The 27,468-nt window shown below is 62.8% G+C and overlaps 1 protein-coding gene across 15 annotated transcripts in view; it reads left to right on the forward strand.

Annotated features, from left to right (window-relative positions):
- The first annotated feature begins 200 nt into the window (after positions 1-200).
- FBRSL1 (fibrosin like 1) overlaps positions 201-27,468 on the forward strand; it is a 93,008-nt gene continuing 65,740 nt past the window's right edge. For 4 of the 15 annotated variants that reach the window (XM_054528463.2, XM_054528461.2, XM_054528464.2 and 1 more), the window contains exons 1-2: positions 457-923; positions 18,005-18,202. In XM_054528463.2, the coding sequence (XP_054384438.1) occupies positions 633-923; positions 18,005-18,202 (489 nt within the window). In that variant the 5' untranslated portion in view covers positions 457-632. Of the gene's footprint in view, positions 924-18,004; positions 18,203-19,017; positions 21,804-27,468 lie in introns of those variants that run through there. The other 11 variants (XM_054528465.2, XM_054528459.2, XM_054528462.2 and 8 more) reach the window with 6 other exon arrangements.

Below are 27,468 nucleotides of genomic sequence, written 5' to 3' on the forward strand. Positions count from 1 at the left end.
GGGGCCTGCGTGAGCGGGTCGGGGAGGGGGCGGAGCCTGCGGGGGGCGGGGCCCGCGTGAATGGGGCGGGAAGGGGGCGGAGCCTTGTGAGCGGGGCGGAGCCTTGTGAGCGGGGCAGGGCAGGGGCGTGGTCGGGGCGGGGCGCGCGGGCGCCCGCGGCGGCCCTCACTTCCTCTGGCGAGCGCAGCCGGGCGGAAGTGCGTCAGTTGTTATCTGTTCGGGGCGCCGCCGCCGCCGCCTCACGAGCCCGGTGCCCCGGAGCCCGGCCGCCTGCCCGCCTGCCGCCTGCCGCCCGCCGCGCCCGCCCGGCCCCGCCCGCTCGGCCCGATCGCCGCGCCGCGCGCATGGGGCGCGCCCCCGGGGGGGCGGCCGAGGGCCGCTGAGCGCCGGGCCCGCCCCCGCCGATGCGCCCAACCGTCCGCGCCGGGGGTCCCAGGCCGCGTCGGGCCCGGGGCTGAGCCGCCCCCTGCGCCCGGCATGCCCGGCCCGGCCCGCCGCCCGCCGCCGCCCAGGGCCCGAGCCCGCGCGGCGCACACTCAGCCCGGCGGCGCCGCGTAGCCGAGGGAGCCCGCCTGCTGCGAGCCAGGCGCGGGGCGTCAAGGTCACCGGCCCGACGGGGCGCACGCGCCGCCATGGAGGCCAAGGTCCGCCCGAGCCGGCGCTCGCGCGCGCAGCGGGACCGTGGCCGGCGCCGGGAGGCCGCCCGCGACGCCCGCGCCCAGAGCCCGTCGTCGGGCGACGAGCCCGAGCCCAGCCCCGGCAAGGAGAACGCGGGCCTCCTCGGCGCGCCCCCCCGAGGCGCCGCCCCCGCGCCCCGCGCCGCGCGTCCCCCGCGCCGCCGCCGCCGCGAGTCCAGCTCGCAGGAGGAGGAGGTCATCGACGGCTTCGCCATCGCCAGCTTCAGCACCCTGGAGGCCCTGGAGGTAGGTAGACGGGCGCGGCTTCGCCGGCGTTGAGGCGAGAACGGGGCCCGGAGTTGACGCGTCGGGCGATCCCGGGACCCCTGGGCTTGCGACCGCCCGCGCCGTGGGCAGCCCTGAGGGAAGCCCCGGCCACTTGGTCCCCGTTCCAGGGACTCTGTGTGCCCACCCCTCGCCCAGACGGTCGCATCTGGAAGACCCAGCAGCGTCGGGTGGGTTTGGGGACGTTTTGAGTTGCAGAGGCAAAAAAATCCACGCTTCGAAATTGGGGGCTGTCTGACAGCACCGTCGGCCTTTTATCAGTTGTGTTTCTGTTGCCAGCATATCGCTCTGCCTGGTTCAGGACGTGCTAGGGAGCAGTGCTGGATCTTAGGGAGGTGGTGATAAAATGGATACTGCGCGGGCCATCCCGTTCCCTCCTCCCTTTGAGGGCTCTGCTGAGAAGGGGAGAAGGAGGGTTAATCTCAAGACCCCTCTTGGTGACTTCTGCCTGCTGCATGGTTAATAGATTGGCAAAAAATATTGCTTGTCTGGCTGACGGACAATATTTGCTGAGCAAATACTGCCCCTCTTGCATGAACCCAGCTGAGCAGAGAAGGAAATTAAATGCTGTCTGAGAGCTGGGGCAGGCACTGTCTCTCCAGGACTGGCATGGGCAGGAATGCTAGCAAGGTGCCCTCCACCAGGGCAGAGACCCGCCCAGCGAGGTGTGCCCTGTGCAGCACTTACTTTGGGAGACCCTCATCTGCTGGACTTTGACTCCCAGAAGCACCCCATTTCCAACCCCTCTCATTTTTCCAGGGGCTTGGGAGCCCATGGCCTGGGATCCCCCGGTCTCAGAAGCTGAGCTTTGGGAAAAGGGGAGATGCCTACTGCAGGCCCCTGAAGCAGCAAGTCCTCTTCAAGTTCTCATCCAAACTCTGGGGACTGTAGAGAGCCTTGGGTCAGGGCCGGTGGCCAGGGAAGTGGCCCCAGAACAGGTGCCGCATCGTGTCCCGAGTGCACAGACAGAGCTGGGGCTTCGTGTCCCGAGTGCACGGACAGAGCTGGGGCTCCTGTGGGCCCAGGATGGGGTGGGTGGTGGCCAAGCTCATCACACAGGCTGGCCATTCTCTGTCATGCACATTATTAGATGGCTCCAGGGCTGGCACACGCCATTGCTCTGTGCTGGGACGGGATGGCCCTGGGGCTGTCTTCTGCCCTTTCAGTGGTGGTGATGACACAGACTGTACGTGTACTGAGCACGTACTGCAAGCCAGGCCCTGCGCTCAGCTCCTGCACTGCAGGTGAGACCATGACGATGCCCACTTCCAGAGCTGTCGCCACCCACCTGCACCTCCTGGGTCCCTAACCGCGGCCTCCTCACTGCTCCGAGCGGGTCAGCCCTTGTACCCTGCCGTTCTCTGCCTGCTTGATGTTTGGTGCCATTGTGTCTCTGCAAAAACATCACCTCGGACTCCTCTGAAGTGGTGCCCCCCACCCCCGTCGATGTTGCCCACCTTCTTCCTGTCATCCCCACTGTGCGAAGCTGTTTTAGGATGTCTTTGCTCTCCATTTTTGTCTCCCACGAGAACTTGTAAGCTGAAGGAGAGCAGACACTGTGCTGTCCTGTGTGTCTCCTATGGGGTCTGGTGCTGGGAAGAGCTCGACATGTAGAAAGTGCCCTAGATGCGTGTGTCAGGAATCAGTGAGTGAGGAGATGAACTGTACTCAAGAGACCCAGGGCCAATCCCAGGCCCACGTGCTTTGCCCGCAGCGGCTCTGACTGGCTGTCCACCTGCTCTGGCAGGGTCACGTGCCCCCAGCCTGCAGGCAGTGGGTTCAGTGGGTTTTGGTGACTTTGGCTTAGACCAGCCGGCCCCCCAGGTCATAGTGAGACAAGTCTGCTGCTGCGTGGCATTAACACAGCCATGGCACCCCGGGGTGGTTTCATGTCCCTTCCTCTGCCCTTCGGAGCCTGCCTGGGAAAGTACGGGGCTTCTCACAAGTCATAACCTCATGATCATCCCACACGTGTCTCTTTGTTGGCCACGTTTTTTGCCAAAGTGTGGTGGTTTTTCCCCAAAGTTCAGATAAATCATAATTATATCAATAGTAGCGACTGGTTCAGTAAGGATTCTCTCCACGAGGCAGTGGTCTGAGCTGCCCTTCACAGACATCAACTTGTTTACTCCTCAAATGACCCACGAGGAGGGCTGGATGCCCCCATTCCACAGATGGGGACCTCGAGGCTCCCCATTGAGGCAGAGCGAGCAGCACTGGGTGCCACGCCTGTCCGGCCTTGGAATGAGCAGGTGCTGCCCTGCGAGGCCACCCACACGGGACACAGAGGGAGATGTGGCCACCAGGACCCAGCCCAGAGGCACAGCCTGCCCTTGGCTCTGCCGCCTTCGCTCACAGTCCCTCTGCCCCCACCCACGTCTTGGGGGCTCTTCCTACTCTGGGATGCTGGAGGATGGGACACTCAGGAGTTGGAGGAAGCCCTTGTAACCCCAGAGGCTGGCTCGTGCCTGTGGGACACTGCAGTGGTGTAAACAACCAAACACAGGTGTAGACTTGCCGGGGAGGTGTAGCCTGCCTGCAGGAGTCCTGTTACCTCCCCCAAGACAGCACACGCGATGGGACCAACTCTCGGCCCCAGCCCTGGCCCCTGGGGCAGACCCCCACCCGCAGCCCTTTCTGCCCCCAGGCAGACAACCCTCCACCCTGTCTCAACAGGCCCCCCTCGCCCTGTGCCCGGGGCAGGTCTCTGTACTTGTTTTGTGCCCCAGGCAGGTCCCTGCCCCTTTTCTGTGCCCTGGATGGGACACACAGGCTGTTCTGTGCCCGGGGCAGGCCACCGCCCCCTTTATGTACCCTGGGTGGGACACATAGGCCGTTCTGTGCCCGGGGCAGGCCCCCAGCACCTGCACATTTATATGTGCTCCTGTAGGGGAGGAGGAGTCCCTGCTTGTCCTGTGCCTGTGTCTGTGTGTGCTGTGAACACAGCAGGCACTCCCTAAATGGTGGTGGTAGTTGTGGGCTGAGGAGGGCCAGGGTCTGGCCTGGCTCAGGGTGTGCCTGCAGCCCTAGAGACAGCGTTAATGATTAACCGCGGATGGAGCTGGGAGCCCTGTGACAGGGCTGAGGACCTGCAGAGGGGCGTGCTGGGCTGGGTGTGCTGGAGTGGGTGGGGCGGCGCGGCAGACCTGAGCCAGCCTGCTTGACTTTCTACTCTGTAACCAGGGGCAGTGGTTTGTGGGGACAGGAGGCCTGAGGAAGCCCCGCTGGCCTCTCCCCTGCTCTTGCCCTGACCGGGGACTCTGGGTGCTTGGGAACATGGTTCTTGCTGTCCCTTTTGTTTCCTGTGACAGCTCTGTCCGCTGGTTGTACTGACCAGAGGACACAGGAAGGCCCCTACCCTTGGAGCAGTGCTGTGGCCATACGTGCCCGGTCAGTGCTGCTGTTCTCTGCCTGGGGTCCTCCCAAGAAGGCTGGGGTCTGAGAGGTATATCCAGGGCTGTGTCAGACCCCGTCTTCCCACATAGCAAAGGCCATCCTTATCTGGCCTCAGGCCACAGAACAGGTTGTGCCGGTCCCTGTGTCTCCCGGGAGATAGGCCAGGCCCGCTTAGCCCAGTGGGCTGCACCGCCCACTCCCACATGCTGGCCGCAGGGCCCCAGCGACGCTGGCCATGGTGCTCTGGGCTGCACCTGGGCCCCAGGGAGGTGGCAGGGTGCCCGGGAGGACATTGGCCACCAGTTCCAGGCGGACACCACCATTCTGGTCTGGTGTCTGTGATCTTTGGTTCATTTGCATTTTTCAAACAGTAAATCACTTTCACCTGGTGACTTTCACTTGGTTCACACATCAAGCTCCATAAGAAGGTGCGTGCTGAAGCTTGAGCTGTTCCCTGACTGGCACACGGGCCACTCAGAAGGTCCACGTGTGTCCCAGGAATAAAAGCGGAAGGAAAGCGCCCAACATCCTGGCTCGGTGGCCGGCGGCCTCCTCTAATGCCTGTGCTTCCACATTATCTGCTCAGCATAAACCACAGGACATGCACCCAAAACTCTGCTGAACCTGCACAGACGGTTGTGCTTAAGAAACCCCAGGCTACTGATCGTGTGCGGCCCCCGGCCTCCCAGGGCTGTCTGTCCATGGGCGAGCTGTGACCCCTGCTGAAAATGGCCCAGAACCCTGGTGGGCTTAGGGTATGAGCCTGGAGCCGGTGGGCCTTGGCCAAGGGGAGGGTACAGGTTTTGAGATACGGCCCATGGTGGGCAAAGTAAGGGTGTGAGGGACTGGCCCAGACACTGCCCTGCCCTGCCCTGCATCCTGGAGGCTAAGCCAGGTGGTCTCTCTGTGAGCCCCTAGTGGGCCTGGTGGGCTTCACAGAGCGGCCAGGGTTCCAGGAGCAAGAGCCCAGGCATAGGATCTGGGCTGGAAGTGTAACCTGGCCATGTGGGTGCTGGGCCTGGCCCGCCGAGCACCGCGTGTGGGGCCTAACAGTGTCACTTGGACCTCTGGGGACTGCTGAGGCCACACTGTTGGTGGTGCCAGTGGGGGCTGAGTTTGCCGGGGGCACTGTGAGTCCATGCCTGGCCCATCTCTCAGACAGATGGGGGTGGGGGCTGAGACCGCAGACATTTGGGCTCAGTGAGGAGAGCCAGGGAGAGGGCAGGCTTCGGCCCAGGAACTCCTTGTGGCTGCTTCCTGGTCTCCAGGTGGGGAAACTGAGGCACAGAGCGGGGAAGTGCTTTACCCACAGCCATGGGGCAGGGGTGCGGAGCTGAGCTGGGGCCTGCCCTGTGACAGTGAGGGGCTGCCTGGAAGCTGCGTGGATTCCTGTTCCTCCCAGAGAGTCCCGCAGCTGTGGGCAAGGGCTGCTCCCTCGGGGGAGGTGGACGCAGAGGCCCTGAAAGCAGTGTCGCTGGCCCCTTGGTCCACGTGGGTGCCCGCCGCCTGTCCAGGCCCTGTCTGGGGGCCAGCAGCTCCTCAGGCCCTGCCATGGCTGGAGCAGGGCCTGCACCTGGCCTGCTTTGGCTCTGGGAAAGGTTCCGTGTCCTCTGCCTGTGGTTCTGCCCCTCATGGCCCCCTGCCCAGTGGTTTGCTGGCCTCGGGGTCGGGGCTGTTACAGCAGGACAGTCACCGGCCCTCTTCCCCATCCCCTCCCTCCCGGCTGCTTGGGCCTGTCACTTCTTGGCTCAGGTTTCCAAGGCCTTCCCGTCCTTGCTGTGGCTACGCCATGTGCCTGCGCCTCCGCACATGCTGTGCACCTTCGCGTTTGGGGCCTGGTGCCGGCTGCCCTTTGTCTGGAGGGGTCTCCTGGGGTCCCTGTGAGTCACCGCACAGTCCTGCAGCAGGGAGCCAGACCCACACTAGACCCTTCATTCCCGACTAGGCTTTCATGCCCCAGCTGTCCTTACGGGGAGGTCTGTCGCCAGACGTCCGCCATATCCCACTTTTGTGTGATTGCTTTTCTAGAGAAAGAGAAGTGCCCAGAACTGGCCCTGCTGTCTGTGGGTGGCAGTTTTAAGGCTCTTGATGGTCGTGAGGGTCTGTTCCCTGCTGAGGGGCCCGTGTTGCGTATTTACCCGGGCTTGTGTTTTTGTCACTCTGGAAGCCTCGTTTCACTGTGTTTTCTGGCTGGTTGTTGCTGTTTGTCTTCCCACCTGACATCTCTACCTGGGCACTTTGTTGGATTCTCTCCTCAGCACAGGCAGTTTCTAGGGGACTCTTAGGGGGTTGTCATTGGTCCTGCTGGCATCTGCACATGGCTGTGACGTTGCTGCTTTCCCGCGGCTGCGCTGGATTTGTGAGTGTGTCCAGAGCGTGAGGATTGGTGTTGCCGTTTGTGGGTATCTGTGTCCCTCCCTCCTTCCCTGTTTCCCCGCATTCTGATGGGCATTCTGTGTTGCGCGGGGCGCATCTCTGGTCCAGCATCAGGTAGGGGTGGCCATGCTCACCCAGCTTGTGCCGCTGCCCGGTGCTTCCTTCCCAGGCCCTGCGGTGTCCCTGCTGTTGCTGTCGGGCTGTCCTTGAACTCCGGACGTGGCCCTGGCGGGCCGTGTTGGTGGAGTCTCATTTTGGGTTGTTTGCCGACGGTTCGAATTTTTGCCACCCTGTTTCTAGTAAAGTTAGTCTGATAGTCTTGCTTCTGCTGGTTCTGCTGCATTTTGGTTGGGAACTTTTCATCTTTTTGTGTAACGTCAAAATGACACAAGAATTAACCACTTTCTCAGCACCTGGACAGAATACTCGGGTCCCAGTACTACAGCCCATTTACTGGTGACCAGTTAGAGACCCCAAGTCAGCATGGTTTGGGGTGGGGACACGGGTAATGAGGGAGGGACCATGGGACCACCTCGATAGAAGTGGAGGCTGGGGGAGAGGAGCCCGGGGTGGCCTGGCCGGGTCAGGAGGGCCCTCTAAGTAGGAGGACCACAGAGCTGGGCCAAGGTCCCGGGGCAGACCCAGCCTGGCTGCCCTGAGTCAGAGGCAGCCACGGGAGGAGCCCAGCCCACCTGAGTCTCCAGGAGTCCCTGAGTGACCCCTGTGTCCCAGGCTGCCCCTCCCTCCGGACTCCCCCTCCATACTCCCCTACCTAGATGGCACCAGGACCCCCTCTGGCCTCAGCTCCTGCTTTCAGGAGCCCACAGGCCTGACCACCCTTCAGTGCCCCCAGGTCTTCTGCCCCTGTCGAGATGAGCTCAGTGGGTGGCCCCAGGCTAGAATCCAGGCTCTGGGCCTCGGGACCCCTAGCGCGCCGCCTCACACCTGCTGAGGCAGTCCCGGGCTGGGGATCTAACCCTTCTCAGTGGCCCAGGGTCAGGCCCTGACTCCTGCTGTGAGGCCCATGACAAAGCCATTTGTCCCTAAACAAGGGTCAGCATCTAAGCAGCCCCCAGGTCCCTGAGGGAGGGCCAGGGCTTGTGGCGTGCGATGTGTGTGTTTGTGCCACGCGTGTGCCTCCCCCAGAGACCCCTCGGACCTGATGTCCTCCCCGGCCCCACCCCAGGAGCGAGTGGCATCTGAAGTGGTCGTGTGGCAGCAGCTGGGAGGCCCGTCGCTGAGCCTGGCCTGCACCCCTGGGAGAGCTGGGGGGCCCGTCGCTGAGCCTGGCCTGCACCCCAGGAGAGCTGGCCCACAGGGCCTCTGGGGAGGGTGCCTGCTGTTTCTTTGGGAGCCTGGGGAGGTGGCTGGCGGGGAGAGCCGGCCATCCAGATCTGTCAAGCCCCACAGCTGCGTGCCCCCTGTGTGGGTGTGGGTCTCTCTCTGGGCCCTGCGCTCACAGTGAGGCCTCTGCGGGGGGCATGAGGCCGGGGGCTGTGTTGGGATGTGACAGCAGTCAGAATGTTCCAGTGGGGAGGCCTGCGGGACCCACAGGCCCCCAGCCACCCTTGCAGAGGCGCCGCAGCAGCCACCTGCCTGTCAGACACCTTCTGGCCAATCTCTGGAGGTCCCGGCTGGAGGCTGAGCTAGCTACAGGCTGTCGAGGACCGCAGAAGAGTGGATCTGTGGCTGCCCACCCCTCCCAGTCCCTAGCGCTCCACTCTCATCCTTCTACAGACCGTCCAGGGAAATGAGGAGGATGGGACATCCCCACACACCTGTCCTGGGCTGCCCCCACCACCCCCATGTGGGGATGTGGGTCGTGGAAGTCTGGGTTCTCCTGCTCTGCAGCCTGGAATGTCCAGATCCCCTGGGAGCTTTGGGAGGTGCCGGGGCTCCTCAAGGTGCTACTGCACAGGGCCCCCCATCCTGGTCAGCAGGTGGCCCTGGGTGGGACTCGGCTCTGCCCCTCCCTGGGTGGGCCTTGCAGAGCTGGGTGGGGCTGTGCTTGGGTGGCCACCAACCTGTTCTAGGGGAGGGAGGCTGGAGGCTGAAGAACCATCAGGTGCTGGTGTCCCCGTGGACCAGGACAGCTGGAGGCGCAGCTGTGGCTACCTTGTGTGATGCATGGAAACAGGCTTGGTCATGGTACTCACCCCACTGGGGGCTGGGCAGAGAGGCCGACAGCCCCAGCCAGGTCCCGTGGCCACCTGCCCATGCTCCTGTCTGCTCAGCGGGCTTCCTCCGCCCTCACCACGGCAGGCTGGGCCCCTTCTGCCTGTGTATGTGACCAAGGGTACCTGCCGCCTCTGCTGTCCCATGGGATAGTGCTCTGCAAGTCCTCCAGGAGCTTGGGTGGCCAGACTGGTCCCTGGGACTGGTGGGCCTCATCCGGCCTCGGCAGCCGCCCCGCCCGTTCCAGATCTATGCTCTGCCCGGGTCTTGCTGCTGCACAGTGGAGCCTCCAGGGCCGGCCAGGCAGGGGTGGTGCTGGACCTCTGGGAGAGGCCAGGTGAGCCGCTGGCCAGCAGGGAAGGGTTCTAAGCTGTTCTGCTTTCCCTGACAGATTCTATAAGCATTTATTGAGCACCGGCTATGTGCCAGGCCCTGGGCCAGCCCCCAAGATACACCCACGGGCCCCGTTGCCAGCGAGTACTGGGATGGCAGTAAAGAGGCTGTCATCGGAGGCTAGGAGTCACAGAGCAGGCCATGAGGGCTTCTGGGGAAGAGTGCAGGCTGTGAGGGGCAGCACCGTGGCGTGGCGGTTCCCGAGAGCCCGTCAGGAAGGGCACGTGTAGCAGGTGGTAGGGGTTTGGGGTGCCGGTGGCAGGCAAGCTGGAGACGGCTGGGGGCTGTGGCTGGGGGCCTGCAGGGCTGGGGAGTGGGGCGCTGCACAGTACCTAAACTCCATGAGATCAGGTGCTCTGGGGACTCAGGGCAAATGGGGTGCTTGGTTCCACGTACCTGAGGACGGCAGGCGCCCTGAGGAGTGTGAGGGACAGAACGGCCGCCGAGCCCCAGCTCGGCAGAAGAGCTGTGCTGATCTGTTTTGTGTAGAAAGCTGGCCTGTGGGGCGGATGGGATTCCCCAGAGCTGTGCTGGCATCAGGGAAGAGGCTGAGTGGGCTGCCGGGCCCTCTGCAGCCCAGACAGGCATCAAGGTCTCCACGCCCGTCTTCCCAGCCCACGTGTGTACCATGTGCGTGTACCCTCTGGCCGGAATCTGTGGTGTCTGGCTCAGGAGGCGCCGGCACTGCCCTCTGGACTCTGCGGAGCCATCAAGCGTCTGGGGCTGGGAGCCACACGCCGTGACCCTGCCCCACGGAGGCCAGAGGGACGCCTGCCCAGTCTGTGGCCGCCACCTTCCCTCTGTTGAGAACTTGGTCCTGTCTGGGCGGCTTTAGGGAGCAGAGCAGCCGAGTGTGTCCCAGGCTTACACGCGGCCCCACCACCGAGCCTTGCTGCTGAGCGGCCGTGACGGTGACGGAAAGGCAGCGGGGCCTGGCTCCAGGCCCAGGCGCAGCTCCTGGGCCTCGTGTGCATCGCACCTGCTCCTCTCGGCAGCCCCCACAGTGGGTGCTGCTCTGTCCCCATGCTGCTCATGAGGAACTCGAGGCACAGAGCCGTGCAGTCACTTCCCGTGTCTACACTGCTGGCAAGTGGTTGAGCAGGATCAGAACTCAGGCAAGGGCTGGAGGCTGGAGGCTGGGGCTGCCCCTCTCTGGCCTGGGCCCAGGGGGCCAGCCTCTCTGCTCCCTGTTCTCTGTCCCCCGTAGGGCCAGCCGGTCCTGCTGTGTGTCCAGACCAGCCTCCAGGGAGTCCTGGCCCTGTCGCCGTCCCCTGTCCTGGCCCCTCCACCCACCCAGTCCGTAGTTTCCTGAATCCAACCTCATCCAGCTGCTGTCCTGCCTGGGAGCCCAGTGCCCTGCAGACTCCATCCAGCCCGGGGCAGCCTGTTCACGCCCTCACAGGGAGCCCAGGCCCTGCAGACTCCGTCTAGCCTGGGACAGCCCATTCACACCCTTACAGGGATCCCAGGCCCTGCAGACTTCATCCAGCCTGGAACAGTCTGTGCCCTCACAGGGAGCTCAGGCCCTGCCACGGCCCCACCCTCTCTAACCTCTCCTGCCACGGTGTCCCCCACAACCCTTGGCCCCTGCTCCAGTTGCTGCTGCTCATACCCCAGCAGGCCTCTGGCTGTTCTCGGCCAGACCCTCATCCCATGCCTCACTCGCCTGCCCCTCACACCCTGTCCTGTGGCCGGCATGGCTGCGTGCCTCTACCCAGGGACCATGTGGCCGGGAGCTGGGTGGGGAAGGAGCCCAAGGGGCCACCCAGGGAGGGGACCCTGATGTGGACCGGGCCCCCGACGTGGACTGGACTGGGTGGGGGCTACATTGGTCCCCCTGCAGCTCTCCTCCCTGAGGCCCTGAGGTCAGAAGTGGGTCGGCCTCGCGGTCCTGTTCACTCTCGGAGCCCAGCCCCTATCAGCCCCTAGCCCCGGGGGTCGTCAGTTCTGTGGGCGCAGCTGGACTGGAATCCCGGGATAAAGCTGGGGCCGAGCGACGGCTGCCCCTGTGGTCCTCGCGCCCCAGGCCTGTGGCTTTAGTGACACCTGGCTAGCGTGGGCCCGGGCTGCCCTCCCCATGGCTGAGGAAGAGGCTCTGTGTGTCCCAGGCTGCTGCGTGGGATCGCCAGTGGCAGCTGTCTGCAGGGGTGATGGCCGGGGGAGGGGCTCCCAGGGCCAGGAGCCTCAGAGACCAGTGTGGGCTGACAAAGCCCAGCCCCAGTGGTTGGTGCGCTGGGTGCCTTCGCTGCCGTCATGAGTTCACAGGGGCCAGAGTGGGCCATGGAAATGAAGCCTGAGCCTGCCTTCCGCTCGGGGCCCAAGGCCCTGGACAGGAGTGAGGGGGCTGCCGTGAGCAAATGCACGGCCCATTCCTGTGCAGGGGCCAGTGAGGGGAGGGGCCAGGACAGGGGCCTCTGGAGAGGATGGGACCCCAGCGGTGGACTCCTTGTCCCAGCAGCGCTGGCCACACAGCAGGGCCCAGCATGCAGCGCAGCTGAGCAGGAGCTGGCGGGGAGCAGGACACCCAGGCCCATGGCTCCTCTCCTTCCTTCGACTGCCCAGATCTCAGCTCACAGGGTCCTGCCCTGCGTCCCCCCTTTGGGGACAGCCTCACCTGCCCGATGTCTGCAGCACCTGGCTCCTTTCTGTTGTCTTCATCTAAATCTAAATCCAAATGACTTGCTTTTCCTTTTATTCTTTTCGTTATTGTGAGGAAGTCCGTGTGTACAGAGAGCGCATGGACGGGACATATGTTCGTTTCGAAGAGTTGACCTCCCGGGTCTGAGTGACGCGTCCCTCTCAGTGTGTTGACCACCATCCTGACGCGTCCTCATGCCCCAACCTGCGGCAACCCCCCCATTTCCTTAGGGACAGAGAGGTCAGCTGCCTGCTTTCCCCCACCTGCCAGCATTGGTGTGGTCCGTCTCTCTGGGGGCCCTTCAAGAATCCTTGGCATACCCCACTGGTGGCCGGGGCAGGCTCCAGCCCTTTGTCACCTCCCTCCTGGCAAACTGCCACCCTGGGCCATCTTCCCTAGTGCTGCCTCAACCCTCCACCCCTGGCCCTCATGGCCGCTCAGAGGCATCCTGCGGAAGGCCTTTGGTTTGAAGGGCAAGACTGCGGGCCACAGCCAGGTGTGATCCGTGGCCTTCTAGTAAATCGGAGCTGGAGGGAGGAACGCATCAGTGAGGCTCTGAGTGCACAGCAGGACTGACCTCCAGGCCTGGCGCGTGACAGTGGCCTCCCAGTCGGGCTGGTCAGAGGGTGACTGGGCAGCCTCTTTCACCCTCCAGGCTCAGCCCCTATCAGACGGTTCTCCAGGCGTGGCTGGACTGGAACCCTGGGATAAAACCAGGGCCAAGCAGTAGCTCCACTGTGGTCCTCACACCAGCCTGCCCCTCACACCATCCCCCACCTCCCTGCTTCAGGCCTCACCCTCACCATACCCATGCCTGCCTGTCCCCACCCCCTCCTGTCCCCGCCCCCTCCTGTCCACCTGCCGTGCCCCCTGCATTCATACCCGTCCTGGCACCACTCCATCCCAGGCAGCACTGCTGTTCTCCATGGCACCGTCACCAATGGTCTGGGTCTCCGATTTGTCTCTAGGTAGCTCTTCCCAGCCCGCACAGGGCCAGGCCATAGCCTCCACAGCTCCCAAGGGGTGGGGTGCAGCAGTAACAGCCAAGCTGGGCCTCACAGCGCCCCGCCTCCCACCCCATCCCCCAGGAGCCCTGACCCTACCTCCCTGCCCCTAGAGTGCAGCCACGCGCCGTCACTGGGTGCTCGGGAATCTCAGCCAGCCCCGAGAGGCGGCAGCCACCATGCTTGTGGTGGTCCTGCAGGGGCAGCCCAGCTCCCAGCTGCTGGTCCGTTGCTAGGCGGGAGCTGCAAGCCCGCAGGACCACATCCCGGAGGCCGTGGGAGCAGCTGGGCACCACCAGGAGGCCTCTGGAACAAATGAGATGTCAGTGAGGCTTGCCGGAGCAGTCCCCGTGGGTGTGTGATGTGGGACGCCCTGGGCGGGGGGAGATGTGGGGGTGTCGCCCGCCAGGTGGGTGTGAGCCGAAGGGGAGATGGGTCATGGTGGGAAAGGGTCCCGTTCTCACCTTCGCAGCTGGAGGGGTAATTAGACCCAGTCCCCACACCCCCACAGGGGGCCATGGGTGGGGCTCCCTGTAGGGTCTCCTGTGCCAGTTTCTATTCAGTTTTTGACCCACGGCAGAGGGGAGATGTCAGGGCACAGGCCACCACAGGTCCCGGGTATGGGAGGCAGCCATGCCAGCTGGGCGCTGAGCGGACGCTCAGGTGCTCTGCAGGGAGAGCTGTGGGGTTTGCACCCAGACTGAACACAGTTGAGAGGCAGAGGCTCTGGGCTTTTGGGCCTGAGCTGTTGGAATGACAGAGACAGGCCTGACGAAGGTGTGAGCCAACAAGGTTCTGGGAGCCAAGCAGCTGCAGCCTCCTGCCCCCAGTGGAGAGCAACTTCCAACCCACCCGAGAAGACCCCCAGGGGCTCCCTCAGCCGCCTGTCCCCATGGAGAGCAGCTTCCGACCCATCTGAGAAGATCCCTGGGGGTTCCAGGCCTGGCTTTGCCCAGGGGAACATGATCATCACTCTAGGTGGGAAGCAGAGGGGCCTGCCAGGGAGGTGAGGTCTTGGGTAGGCGGTTCTCCAGAGCCTCCTGCCTGGTGCCAAGGAGGGGAGAGGCCCCTGCTGTGGTTTCAGGAGCAGGGCGTGGCCACCCGGCTGCAGGGGTTGGGCCAGGCCTTGGTGCAAACAGGCAGCCCCGTCCTAAAGAGGGGGCAGCAGGGCTCTGTGTGTGCTGAGGTAGAATTATTTTATCTCTGCGTGTCTGGTTCACTGTAGTGTGATTAGAAATGTTATTGGTGCTGTATAGTAATGACATTAAGAGAGCCGAAAGCAGTCGCATAGAATTGCTCCAGGAAAATCTGTCTAGCAACGTCACGGCAGCCTGCGCCCAGCCCTGGTGGTCCTCCTGGGAGGGGAGCAGGGAGGTCTGGGGCCCTAGCCACTACGGGGGGTGCTGGCGCCACTGCAGGGCAGTGGCCTTGCGCAAGGAGGGCCTCCACCACGCCTTCCTGGAGGGCCCCTGTGTGCGCAGATGTGGTGCCACGTGTGCTGACCCAGGTGTGCACTGCAGACCTGTGGGGGGTTCAAGGCCTCTGCTGCCTCAGCCTAGCAGGGGTTCCTGCAGCTGGGACAGTGGCCTGAGGTGGCCCTGGCTGGCACCCCAGGGCTGGGCTGGGTGGTGGGTGGTGCTGGGGACACAGCTCCTGGAGCCTTTCCAGGCCTCTCTGTGTCTCTGTGTCTTCATTTGACACTGGGGTGGTCACTGCGACCAGCTCATGGAGTCCCGTTTGTGTGGATTAGATAAGCGGGGCCCAGGCCAGGCCAGGCATGGTGGCTCACGCCTGTAATCCCAGCACTCTGGGGGGCCGAGGCGGGCGGATCACCTGAGGTCAGGAGTTTGAGACCAGCCTGGCCAACATGGTGAAATCCTGTCTCTACTAAAAACACAAAAAAATTAGCTGGGCGTGGTGACCTGTAATCCCAGCTGCTCAGGAGGCTGAGGCAGGAGAATTGCTTAAACTCCGGAGGCAGAGGTTGCAGTGAGCCAGGATCGTGCCACTGCACTCCAGCCTGGGCAGCACAGTGAGACTCCATCTCAAAAACAAACAAACAAAAAGATAAGTGGGGCCTGACCCACCACTTAGCAGAGCACCTGGCACAGACCTCACTGCGGTGAACACGATGAAGTGGGTGAGCGCGCGGCCGCTGCTGGTCTCCCTGGCTTGGTGCAGGGCCCCCACCCGGAGGTCATGTCGCTTCCCCATGCGAACCTTCTGGGCCCTTCCTTCCATGGAGCCCAGGCATCCTTGGTGTGGTGGTTGGCACCGCCCATGGGGGTGGGGCTGTTGCCTAGCTTACAAATGAGGAGGACACTGGGGCTGCCCAGGGCACACACTGTCCCCCAGTCCCTGGGGACTGCCCCCCGTCTGGCCTGGACTCCTGTCCCGGCCCCACCCCCACCCGTGGTCTGCCCCAAGGGGAGCTCTGGTCCTCACAGGAGCGTGGGTGGCCATGCTGCTGCCTGTCATGGTGGCCTGTATGGTCTCTGAGCCGCACCACCAACCCTTCAGGTGTACATGGAGTGACTGAGTGACTGGGCAGAGTGGGGTGTTGGGTGCAGCAGTGGGGCTGGCAAGGGCCCCAGCCTGGGCCTCCTTGGTCACGCCTCTTTCAGCAGCTGGGAAGGGCAGTGCTGTGGCGTCGCTGTGGGGCCTCTGAAACTTGCCAGGCGAAGCCCACAGGGCCAGCCTCACCCTGGAAAGCCCCGGAGTGGCCAGCAGAGGGGCCAGCCGCACGGCTCTCCCAGGCCTGGGTACCTTTCCCACCGTCTTAGGGTAGCAGGCGAAGCACTGGCTGACGTCTCAAGAGCAGAGTGCTGGGACAGCTCTCCCAGAGCTTCCTGGGAATGGGCTCTGTTCTCTGCAGTGAGCGTGGCTGCAGCGCTGGCTGGGCGTGTGTGGGCACAGGGGCTGCGCCTGAAGCCGGAGACGTTGGAGGCCTCTCCTGCCTGGTGTGGGCACCCACCCCTCTGCTGTCTGTTCTCTAGAATGTTCACTCAGCAGTGCTTGTGAGCCCTGTCTGGGGCTGAGCAGGGGGCAGTGCAGATGGACGTTCTGGTGGTGGTCAGACAGGACAGGAAACTGCCTTGTGCTTGGTGTGACTGTGGCAGGGGCGGGGAGGGAGCTGGAGGGTAGGTCTGTGGATGGGAGGAGGGGCCGGCAGAAATCTTCATATTTTTTTGAAGCGAAGTAACACTAGAGCAGGTTTACAGAAAATGTGGTAAATTTAAACAATTTGCCCTTGACACATGCGTCCTTCTGGCCAGCTGTGAACACTGTGGCGATGGGGAGAGGTGTGGAGCGGGCCTGGGGCAGCGTCTGTGCCCCGAGGGCACCACCTGGTCCCGCCTCCTCAGATCTGCCCTCTGCCTGTCCCCTCTGACTCTTTGCCCAGTAGAAAGACAAATCCCAGCACAGCGGTGCCCTGCGTGGCAGGTTGCTTTTGCAGGTTTCGTAGTTACTGTGAAAGGTAACACCTTGATTTGTTCCTACTTTTGATCCAACGCTGCAAACAGTCGTTCTCTCGGCTGCAGCCTTTGATTCGTGCAGGCTCAGACCCTCAGAGCTCAGTGGGACTGGGAACCGTTTCTGCAATGTTAGCAGATTGGGTCCACAGCTGCCTGGGATGGGCAGCCCTGACAGATCCCGGGTGGATGAGCAGGAACTCTGGAGGCCATGGGCTCTCGGGCTTCTGCAGGAACAGGCCGCTCACAGCAGGGCTCTGGGCCTTGAGTGGTGGCTCTGCGGAGAGCACATGGCGGGAGCTGGGCCTCGGGGAGGCAAGGAGTCTTCCTGGAGCCGGAAACAGCAAAGAGTTGGAGTGACAGGATCAGCCCTCGTGGGCAGGGGGCCCGGAAACGCTGCTGGGCCTCTCAGGGCCTCCAGCTTAGACTGGTGGGGGTGGCGCTTGTATCATGGGGAGGGCGCCCAGCCGGGGAGGGCGTGGCCGGCACCACCATGGCTCTTGTCTCTGTCATCTGTCCTTACCAGAGGGACAGCCAAGGTCCTTCTTCCTGGGGACACCATGGCTCTATGCGGGGGCGGGTCCTCCTCAGGGACACTGTGGCCCTCCGCGGGGGCGGATCCTCCTCAGTGGCTTCCCGGGGTCCTTGGCAGCAGCTCTGACATGGGTCCTGTCCTGGGCTTCACTGCTGCTGTTTTCCTCACAGCTGTGCCCTCCCCGAGAGGATTGTGTCCTTTCGTGGATGCTTCTCCCTGGCTGGCTGGCTCCTCTGGACCCTAAACGTGATGTGCCGTATCTGTCTGCACCAGCCCTGGTGCCAGGAGCTGAGCCAGCATACAGAAGGTGCTTACTAGTCGTTTATGGAGTGTGGAGGTGGGGACCCCAGAACCTGGGGCTGCCCGATGTCCACCGGCGGGGCAGAGGCTGGAGTATCCTGGTGCTGTCCGCAGGCTAGAAGGTGCTCTGAAGGAGTCGAGATGGGCCAAGAGGGGACCAGGGGAGGCCAGCAGGCTTACAGGGGGCCTGGGAGTGTCCCCAGGGTCTGGTAGCCCAAAGGTGAACACGGGGAAGCATCTGTCCCAAATCCACAGACCCGTCCGGGAGCACTGGCCAGAACCCCTCAGGCCCTCTGGAATACGGTGTCACCTGGGGGAGCACTTCCTGTGGGCTGTCACCTGGGGGAGCACTTCTTATGGGGCCTGGGTGTCCCCTGGAGAGGCTCCTGTGGTCCCTGGCCACCACTGCAGGGCACTCGCTCAGTGTTGAAAGGCAGCCCTCGTCTCAGCAGGACTCAGAGTGGGAGTCCTGGGCAGCCCTGGGCTGGTCTCCTGTGAAGCTTACTGGAGACTCCCTGTTGGACTAAGCTTTTTTTCGTCTGGCCCCTTCATCGGCTGAGCCCTGGGAAACTCCCATCCCCCATCCCACAGCAGCATCTCACCTGCCATCTTCCTTCCCCTCTGAGGTGCCCCTCCCAAGTGGGGAGGCTCCTTCCTGAGAGCTGCTCAGGTGGGTGCTGTCCCAGGTGCTGTCCTGGGCCCAAGGCCCTGGGGTCCCGCCAATTAACTGGCGTTTCCCTGTCTCCCTTCAGAAGGACATGGCCCTGAAGCCACATGAGCGGAAGGAGAAGTGGGAGCGTCGTCTCATCAAGAAGCCCCGGGAGTCGGAAACCTGCCCCCCTGCGGAGCCCAGTGAGAACAGGCGGCCCCTGGAGGCAGGCAGCCCCGGGCAGGACCTCGAGCCCGCCTGCGATGGGGCGAGGAAGGTCCCACTGCAGCCCTCCAAGCAGGTGAGCAGGTCCCTCCCCGACCGGAAGCTCTGCGGCGGGTCAGTGCTCACCGCCCCGGGGTCATGCCAGCACCTGGACACCACCCCATGTGGCCCCCGGGCCTGCCTGGCAGCGCGCCCATCGTTGTCAGGCTTGGGGTGCAGGACACGTGGACAGGGCTGGGGCCGAGCAGAGGCAGGAGCCGGCTGGGTCACGGAGGGGCCGTGACATGCCCAGGGCCACAGCAGGAGAGGTGCCTGTCTGGGGCAGCAAGGCGCGCGTTCCGGGCTGGGGCGCCAAGCTGATAGGCCGGCCCCGTTTCCCTGCCGTGTCCATCAGGCTCCGCCGACTACAGGTGTCCAGCGTGTCTATAAGGAGGGGGTCCAGGCTCATTGCCGAGGGCTGTCCTGTCCACACGCAGCACCATCCACTCACGTGTGCGGCGTGGGGAAGGGAACACTTGGTCCCGGCAGTGGCTGCAGGCACGTGACTGTGGTCAGTGGTCAGGTGCGTGGCCCAGCTGGGAACAGGGCTCTGCCTGCCCTGCCCAGGAGCCTCCTGCCCAGGAGGGGCTGTCAGAGCAGGTGGGGGCTTCCCCAGCGCGTGGGGCTCTGTCCTGGGTGCGGCTCAGCCTGCAGCTGCTTCCTCTGCAGGGGTCTGCTGGTGTGCGCCTTCCTTCCAGGGTGGGGCTCTGCGCAGTGTCCTTGGCTCCCCTCGGCCCCCTTGGGAATTGGGCTGCTGGAGAAGGGCAGCATGCCTCCTGGGCCCGGGCTGGACGGGGGTTCCGCGGGCGGTGACACCTGCCCAGGTGGACACGTGCTCTTTCTTCCATGCAGGTGTGCTCCCCAGAAGGGGGGCCGCTCCCAGCCAGCCACTGGGACCAGAACGGCCCGGCCCAGCGCCAGCAACAGCTCCAGCCCAGCCAGCCCAGCCAGCCCCAGGGGTCCCTCCCAGCCCCGTCGGCACTCCCGGACCCCGGGCAGCCCTGCCAGCCCTCCCAGCGGCCACTCCTGGGTCAGCGCAGCTGGCCCCAGCGGTCACTTCTGGGCCTGAAACAGCCCTGCCAGCCCCGGCGGTCACTTCTGGGCCCCGGTCAGCCCTGCCGGCCCCAGCGGCTCCTTCCATCCCCAGATCAGCTCTGCCAGCCCCAGCGGTCACGCCCGGCCCAGCCCTGCCGGCCGCATTGGGCACTCCCAGGCCCCAGGCAGTGCTGCAGGCGCCTGCGGTCCCTGCTGACCCCGTGTCACCACTGCCGGCGCCTGCGGTCCCTCCTGGCCCCACGGTCCCTCCTGGTCCCCTGCCTCTACTGCCGGCGCCTGCGGTTCCTCCTGGCCCCGAGGCACCGCTGCAGGCGCCTACGGTCCCTGCTGACCCTGTGGCACCGCTGCCGGCCCCTGCGGCCGTGGGCCAGCCCATGTCACTGTGGCCAGCCCGGTAGGGCATCCTCAGGACAGCGCAGCCGGCCCCTGTGGTCGCTGCTAGCCCAGTGCCAGCGGTACCAGCCCCCGCGGCCACTCCTCACCCTCCGACCACGCCGACGGCCCGCCAGCTTCCTCCCGGGACAGTGCTGCTGCCCCCGGCGGGCCTTCCTAGCCCCGTGTCAGTACGGCCAGCCCCGAAGGTCCCTCCTGGGCCAGCCCAGCCGCCCCCGGCGGTCGCTGCTGTGCCCCAGGCAGCCCCAGCGGTTAGTGGAAGCCCCAGAGCAGCCCGGCCCACTCACGCCTTCACTCCTGGGCCCGGGACGGCCGAGGCAGCAGAAGCAGCCGCTCATGGGCCCAGAGCAGCCCTGCCCACCCAAGCGGCCGCTCATGGGCCCAGAGCAGCCCTGCCAGCCCCTGCGGCCACTCATGGGCCCCAACAAGCCCTGCAAACCCCAGCCGTTGCTCCCCATTCCCGATCGCCCTTCCCTCCTGGGGCAGCCGGGCCCACCCTGCCGGCCTCTCCTGGGGCTCCTGTGCCAGCCACGGCGGTCCCTGTTGGATCTGGTGCCGGCCCGTCAGCCCCGGCTCTCGCTCCTGGCCCTGGGCCATCCCTGCCGGCCCCTGAGGTCACGGTGGACCCGATCCTGTGCCCCCGGGATGGCCCGTCAGGCCCCATCTGTGAGCCCTGGAGCCTGATGCCTGCAGGCACCTCCCCATATGGGTTTTCCAGCCCACTCCAGTGTGATCTGCACCTTGGCAGGGCCCCGAGGGCCAAGGCCGCCTTGCCCTTTGGGCTGGAGATGCTTTGCCGGACTAGCCTGAGGCCTTGTCTAGACAGGGCTGGGCTGTTTGTCGTTGGAAATTGAGGCTCGGCCAGAGGCGGGGAGCCCCTACAGTGCCGTGATCAGGCTGAGGCTCACCACACCAGGAGGAGAGATGAACTCGCGTCTGCCTGCCGCCCCGCCATGCTCCCTCTCCCCCCACTGGCATCACAGTGCCCCCACCCGCGTTGCTGCCTGTGGTGTGCGTGCCCTGGGAGGGGAACACAGCCCCTGAGGGCAGGGACCTTGCTGGGGGCCCCTCAGCGTCTTTCTGTGCCTCTGAATTGCCAATACTGTCCTTGCATCTCTGAGTCTACATGCACGCCTGCCCCCGGCGTGCCACCTGTGCAGAGCGCGTGAGCCTGGTGTGTGCGTGCTGTGTGTGCGTGCGTGCGAGAGGATGTGAGAGTGGGTGGCGTGCTGGGCATGAAGGATCTGTGGGGTGCTGCAGTTCCTGCAGAGTAGCCCAGTGGCGAATGGTGAAGGTGTGGGTTTCAGTCCAGGCCCTCCCCCTGGTAGTCAGGAGGTGCTGGTGTCCACCTCCAGGGTCCCCAAGCTACAGGGGGCACACGGGCCTATCTGGTGGGTCAGGACCTGCAGAGGACCCGGAGGCTCCCACCCCCACCTCTCAGGACTCTGCCTTCACCACCCCCGTGGGCATGCACTGAAGGGTTGCCCGCAGGGTCTCCAGGCGAGGGGGACCCCACAGGGTGGGCAGCGCCTTCTCCCGGCTTCCCCACGGTCCCCTGCAGTGTCTCGTCTGGCTGTTGACCTACATGTAGTCGGGCATACCTCACACTACAAGGCTACCCCTGGGCCCATCCCTGCCCCTTCCACAGCCCCTACCTGTGGTCGGGGGTTGCCACCCCCTCAGAACCTGGTCTCGAGGCAGCCCCACTTGAGTCTTCTGGAGTCCGAGACACGCCACTTGCCCAAAAGGGAGGGGGTGTTTGGGGGGGGCTCTGACTGTCTCCAGACCTCAGGGGAGCTGGGCAGGCTCTAGCCAGTGGTCCTCCAGAGAGCAGCGTTGACCACCTGGACCCCTGTGCCGAGTGACAGGAGGCCCTGGTCCTGCAGGCCTGGTCTTGCCCAGCTGGGCCGCCTCAGGTGTCAGGAAGGGGATGGGTGTCCCTGGCTCCCAGGCCAGGCAGCTGCTGACCTCCAGCTCCCGCACTTGCTCATGAGGACCCCACCCCCGCAGGCCCTCCTGGGTCCTGACCAGCCTCTGGTGCAGCATCTGCTTTGGCCTCTGGGCCCCGTCGCTCCCCACCCACCCAGGCCCCTTCCTCCGGTGCTCACCTGGGGCCTCCATCCCAGAAGCGCAGGGCTTATTTTTCTGATTAAAGAAAATAAAATGCCGTGCCACTATTTTTTATAACAGCATCAGCGTTTGTAATTTAAACAGACGAGCATGTGTCTTACGTGATTTATTCCCACAAACGGCTTTTGTGCTGGGCTTGGCTCAGGATTCATTGCACTCTGACCGAACAGAGGGGAGACCTGCAGCACCTGTTCCTGACCTTCCGGCCCACCCACCTGAGGCCTGGAATGGGGGTTTGTGCTGTGCTCAGATCCCCACCGCAAGGCTACTGTGTGGACCAGGGGGCGCCGGCCTCCAGATCCCCCACCGCAGGCTACTGTGTGGGCCAGGGGGCCCCGGCCTCCAGATCCCCCACCGCAAGGCTACTGTGTGGGCCGGTGCGGCAGGGGTTGAGACCCCCCTCTCAGCTCGTGCCTGGGGGACACCCATCCCCGGGGTCGGTGCCCTGGGGACTGGTGAGGGAGGGTGGTTCAGCCCAGGGTCCTCTGTGCGGCCTGGGCACCCGTGAGGGAGCGTGGTTCAGCCCAGCATCCTCTGCAAGGCCTGTCAGGTGCATCCTCTGCAAGGCCTGTCAGGTGCTTGTGTTCTGCTCACGGAAGGCCGGGGCATGGAGGGGCCGAGTCCTGGCTGCAGCACCCTGGCTGAGCTCCGGGCTGGACCTGGCACATTTGGGGTGCGGGCTTGGAGGGCGGTGCCATCTCAGAGTCGCCCACACAAGCCATTGCCTTGCAGAGGGGCTGAAGTTGCCTTCAGACGTCCCTGTTGTCACACGTGGGGGACAGTGATGATTTAAACAGCCTCCTGCCCTCCTTCCACGTTCAGGCCCCCGCCCCCACCCCCGGGCTCCCGTGAGTGCAGAGGGGGCCAAGTGAGTAGAGCCGTGTCTGGGGCAGGCCCACATGGCCTGAGGGAGTGGGGAGGGGCCATCCATGCTGGAGCTGAGCAGTGGCACTTGGCTGCTCCTTAATGGGGAAGGCCAGCCTGCCAGGGAGGGCTGAGGAGGGCTGGAAACTGCAACCTGGGTCCCCGTGGCCAGCAGCTGGGGGTGCAGAGGACACCTGTGGAGGAAACATTCAGGACCCAGAGGGGCTCACAAGGCCTGGCCATGACCCTGCAGCCTCCAGCTCGAACCCACTGTCTGCACTGGCCTGGGGTCGGGGTGCCGCCATGGGGAGGGCAGAGACACCAGGGCCCTACGGTGCTGGACATCCGTGTTGTGTCCTGGGGCCCGCGCCCTGGTGGGGACACTGCTGCCAGGCATCGCCCTGGGAAATGCAGATTTTGTGTGGCCAGGTCTTTGATGTCTCTGAAGAGCTGGAAATCCAGGTTTCTCTGGATTCGGCAATGTTGAAATGTTGGTGGTCAATTCTAATTTTTGTGACTCACTTTGCTGACCAGAAGATGCAGCTGCGGGCCTGCGGGGCCTCTGGCAAGTGGGATTTGGCTCCCGTCACAGGCAGCAGATTGGAGCCTGAGGCCTGGGTGGGACATGGCTTGTTTCCTTGTTTCTGGAAGGGGTCGGTACTCAGTGGGGCTGCGCCTGCCCAGGAAGATGGGCTTGGGTCCTGGCTGCTGTAGAGGGGGTGGGGGCAGCCCAGCCTGAAGATTGAGGATGGAGGTGTCTTCCGGGGGGTGACAGTGGGGATCTGGGGGAGGCTGCCCACTGCCTGTCTACAGAGACCCTGTTGCTGCCTCAGGAACCCCTCTGGAGACTGGGGCCTGGGTGCAGTGCTTTAGTGACCATCAGCCCTCTGGTCACCTCTGCGGGGGCCTCTGCCCACCTTGCTGTTGTTGGCTCAGGCAGGCTGGTCCCCTCCCATCTGCAGGAGGGGTTGTGGGGAGGGCGTGAGCCTTCTGGGAGAGGCCGAGGCGTGTTCCTGCAGAGCCCACGGCAGACGAGGGCAGTGGTTGGTTTGTTGTTGGGGGAGGAAAAGGGGAGGTCGGGGCGGATTCCTGGAAGATGGGTGACACTGAGACTGTGGCGGTGGGGCCAACCCCATGAGGGGCCTGGAGCTCTAAGGCCCTTGGGTCCTCCCCAGGTCAGGCCAAGTCCATGAGCCATCGCTGAGCAGCCCCCAGGGAGGGAGGGGTGTGAGCGTGGGTGGGCTCCCGGCACCTGGCCCAGCATCCACGCCTGGTGCGTGGACCTCTGCCTGCCGACCCTCTTCCGAGGGCCCCGTCTCTCTGGACCCCTCACTGAAGGTGAATAGGCGCAGTCCCACCCCCAGGCCCTGCCCTGCATGTTGGAAACACCACCTCCTGGGCCTTCCCCGTTTGCTCATTTGGGACCCTTGTCTGGGCACTGAGGACGATGAGCTCCGCCTCTGTTCTCTGTGTGGGGATACTGGCTGGGATAGCGCGCTGGGCGACTGTGGTGAGGGCAAAGACGCAGAGGGCATGAGTGGGGGGCCGGGGGGGAGCACCTGGATGTGCAGAGGCAGGAAGACAGGACCACCCACAGCTGCCCGAGGGAGACCTAGGGCCGCCCAGAAGTCCAGGGGGAGTCCTGGGGCCTCAGAGGGATCTGAGCAGGGCTGCGGCCTGACCCAGGATCTCTCTGGCCTCCCTGGCGTCTTCCCAGGTGGCCCAGGACCACAGTACCAGACTGAGCTGGACTGGCATTGACCAGGCCGAGGCCACCGGCCATCCTCCTCCAGCCAGAAGCTGCAGTGATAGGGGACATCCCTAGCAGTTCACAAAGCTGTGGGGAGACCCCAAGGGAGAAGGGTTTCCATGCTGAGCCACAGGCCTGGCCACAGTGCAGGGATTTGGCACGAAGCCTCTCCTAGGGCCGGTACGCAACCTGGAGGGCTCCCTGGTGTACCCTGGGACCTGGCAGAGTGCAGCGTCTCATCCAGCAGGGGTGGGTAGGGCCCTGGACTCTCCTAGGGCAGCACTGTTTAATAGGAGTATTGTGTGAGCCACATACAGAGTTAAGAAATAAGTAAAATTCATTTTAATAAAGTATTGCATTTCACTCCATGTACTTTGAAAATAGTATTTCAACAATGTAATCTATATAAAAATTATCAGATCTTTTTTACTCTTTTTTTTTTTGTACTGAGTCTGGGAAAGCCAGCAGGTGTCTTACATTTACAACACTTGAGTTTAGACTGGCGGCTTCTGCGCCCAGTGACCACAGGGCTGACAGCAGGGAGGTGTGGGGGGTCCAGAACAATATACGCTCTGTGAGTGCTTATCTCATGCCCATGCTGTTCCCAGGCGCCTGCTGTCTGTCTCCTCACCCTCTACCTCATCAGCTCTATGGTTTGAGCGCCCTCATGCATCAGGCCAGAGTATCCTGCTGAGACCCAGGATGCACCCCTCACTTGGCACGGACAAACCAGACACACCAGCTTTTGTCTTTCCCCATTTCAGTGGGTGAACCTGGAACCACCCAGATGACTGGGCTAGAAGTTGACAGTCATTCTCCTCTCCTCACTCCCCTGTCCTCCCACCCAGCACACCCAGCCAGGCACGTCCTTAGCTTCCACCTCCTGAATCTCTGAGCTGAATTTCACTAGAAAATAAGGAATACTACGTCAAAATTTATGGGATGCAGCTAAAGCAATGCTTAAAGGAAAACTAGCTTGTGCTTATATTAGAAAAGAAGAAAGGTCTAGAATCTTAAGGTTTTACCTTGAGAAACCAAAAAATAAAATAGAAAAAGGAAGGTTTGTAAACCTATAAAGGAAAGCCGTAGCGTAGACAAGAACAGAAATACAGGAATTAATGAGGCAGACCAGGTGCGGTGGCTCACGCCTGTAATCCCAGCACTTTGGGACTCCAAGGAGGGTGGATCACTTGAGGTCAGGGGTTCAAGACCAGCCTGGCCAACATGGTGAAACCCGTCTCTACTAAAAATACAAAAAATTAGCCGGGCACGGTGGCGCACCCCTGTAGTCCCAGCTGCTTGGGAGACTGAGGCATGACAATCACTTGAACCCAGGAGGTGGAGGTTGCAGTGAGCTGAGATCATGCCACTGCACTCCAGCCTGGGCAACAGAGTGAGACTCCATCTCAAAAAAAAAAAAAAAGAGAGAAATTAATAAGGTAGGAAACAGACAATAGAGGAAATGAACGAAGTCAAAAGGTGTTCTTTGAAAACATTAACAAAGTTGAGAAATCCCTAGCTAGATCAGTCAGAAAAAGAAAACACAAATTATGAATATTAGGAACAAAAATGGAAATATCATCACAGGCACTATAGACGTGAAAAAGGTGAAATGGGGACAATTTTATTCCAACAAATTCAACAGCTTAGGTGAAGTGGGCAAATTACTTGGAAAACAAAACTGACGCAAGATGAAATAGGTAATCTGAATAGTCTTTTTTTTTTTTTTTTTTTTTTTTGAGACGGAGTCTTGCTCTGTCACCCAGGCTGGAGTGCAGTGGCGTGATCTTGTGCAAGCTCCGCCTCCCGGGTTCAAGCAGTTCTCCTGCCTCAGCTTCCTGAGTAGCTGGGATCACAGGCAAGTGCCACCACGCCCAGCTAATCTTTGTATTTTTAGTAGAGATGGGTTTCACCATGTTGGCCAGGCTGGTCTTGAACTCCTGACCTCAGGTGATCCACCCGCCTCGGCCTCCCAAAGTGCTGGGAACAGGTGTGAACCACCACACCCGGCTTAGATAATCTGAAGAGTCTTACATCTGTTAGATGGAGTTTCTGGATGTCCACATTTACCGTCTTCAGAGCCACCTCCCCCAGCCCGCTCAGCACCCTGTCGCCAGCCTAGCCTAACACTTGAAGTCTTTTCTGATCGTACCAGGCACATTTCCACCAGTTAACATGCCTCAGCTTGTTTAACTGCAACCCTGTAACTATTCCCATTTGCCGGATGAGGATGCTGAAGAAAAAAAGCTGCCTCTAAATAATTTGCCCAAGGTCCACACAGTGAGCAGCTAGACCAGGATTCAAGCCCAGCAGCTTGGCTTTGTTGTGGAATCTGTACCCTGGGCCATTCCCTGGAGGGCAGCTTTCTGGGCCTCAGTTTTCCTATCTGTAAAATGGGGATGTTACTAAATAGTCCATTTGTTTTCGGGTTGTTGAGATGATAAAATGAGCTAACATGCAAGGTTTGTGCTATCTACATAGCTGCCATGATGATATTGATTCCTGCTTTTATTATTATGAATTCTCAGAGTAACTTCTCCCACCTCCTGAGCCCAGCCTCAGAGTAACTTCTCCCACCTCCTGGGCCCAGCCTGGCTGGTTTGAGGCCCAGACTCTAGAGGCTTATCTTAGTCCTGGTTGCCAGGCAAGAGTCCTCCCGTGCAGGGCTTGTGGAGAGAGGCACTCGGTTAATCAGTGCCTTAGACACTGGGCCTGGGCCTGCCACCTGCAGGGAGCAGCAGGCTGGGTCACCGGGTCCTAGAGCTTCCTCCCACCTGACAGGGCCCTCCTACAAACCAAGAATTGGTCCAGGGGAAGGGGCCACTCAGGAGGGCTGGGGGCCACGCCAGCCAGGGTGCTGTTAGGTGGGAGTGGAAGAGGAAGGCTGAGCACCTGGGCCTAGCAGGCACTGCTCCCCACAGCCTGGGGCGAGCCGGTCCGGGGCGAGTGTGGCCACCTCTGCTTTCCCAGCCTCACTCTGGTCGGGAAGGCTCTTCCGACTGGCGTCCACTTTGTACTTTTGGTCATTCCGCCCGTGTTCTGGGCCTGGGGCTGCAGTGACAAACAAGACAAGTGACCGTGCTGCCCTCGAGAAGTTAAATTATAACTGG

The sequence above is a fragment of the Pongo abelii genome, chromosome 10 (genome assembly GCF_028885655.2).
Source record: "Pongo abelii isolate AG06213 chromosome 10, NHGRI_mPonAbe1-v2.0_pri, whole genome shotgun sequence".
In the NCBI taxonomy this organism is placed as follows: Eukaryota; Metazoa; Chordata; class Mammalia; order Primates; family Hominidae; genus Pongo; species Pongo abelii.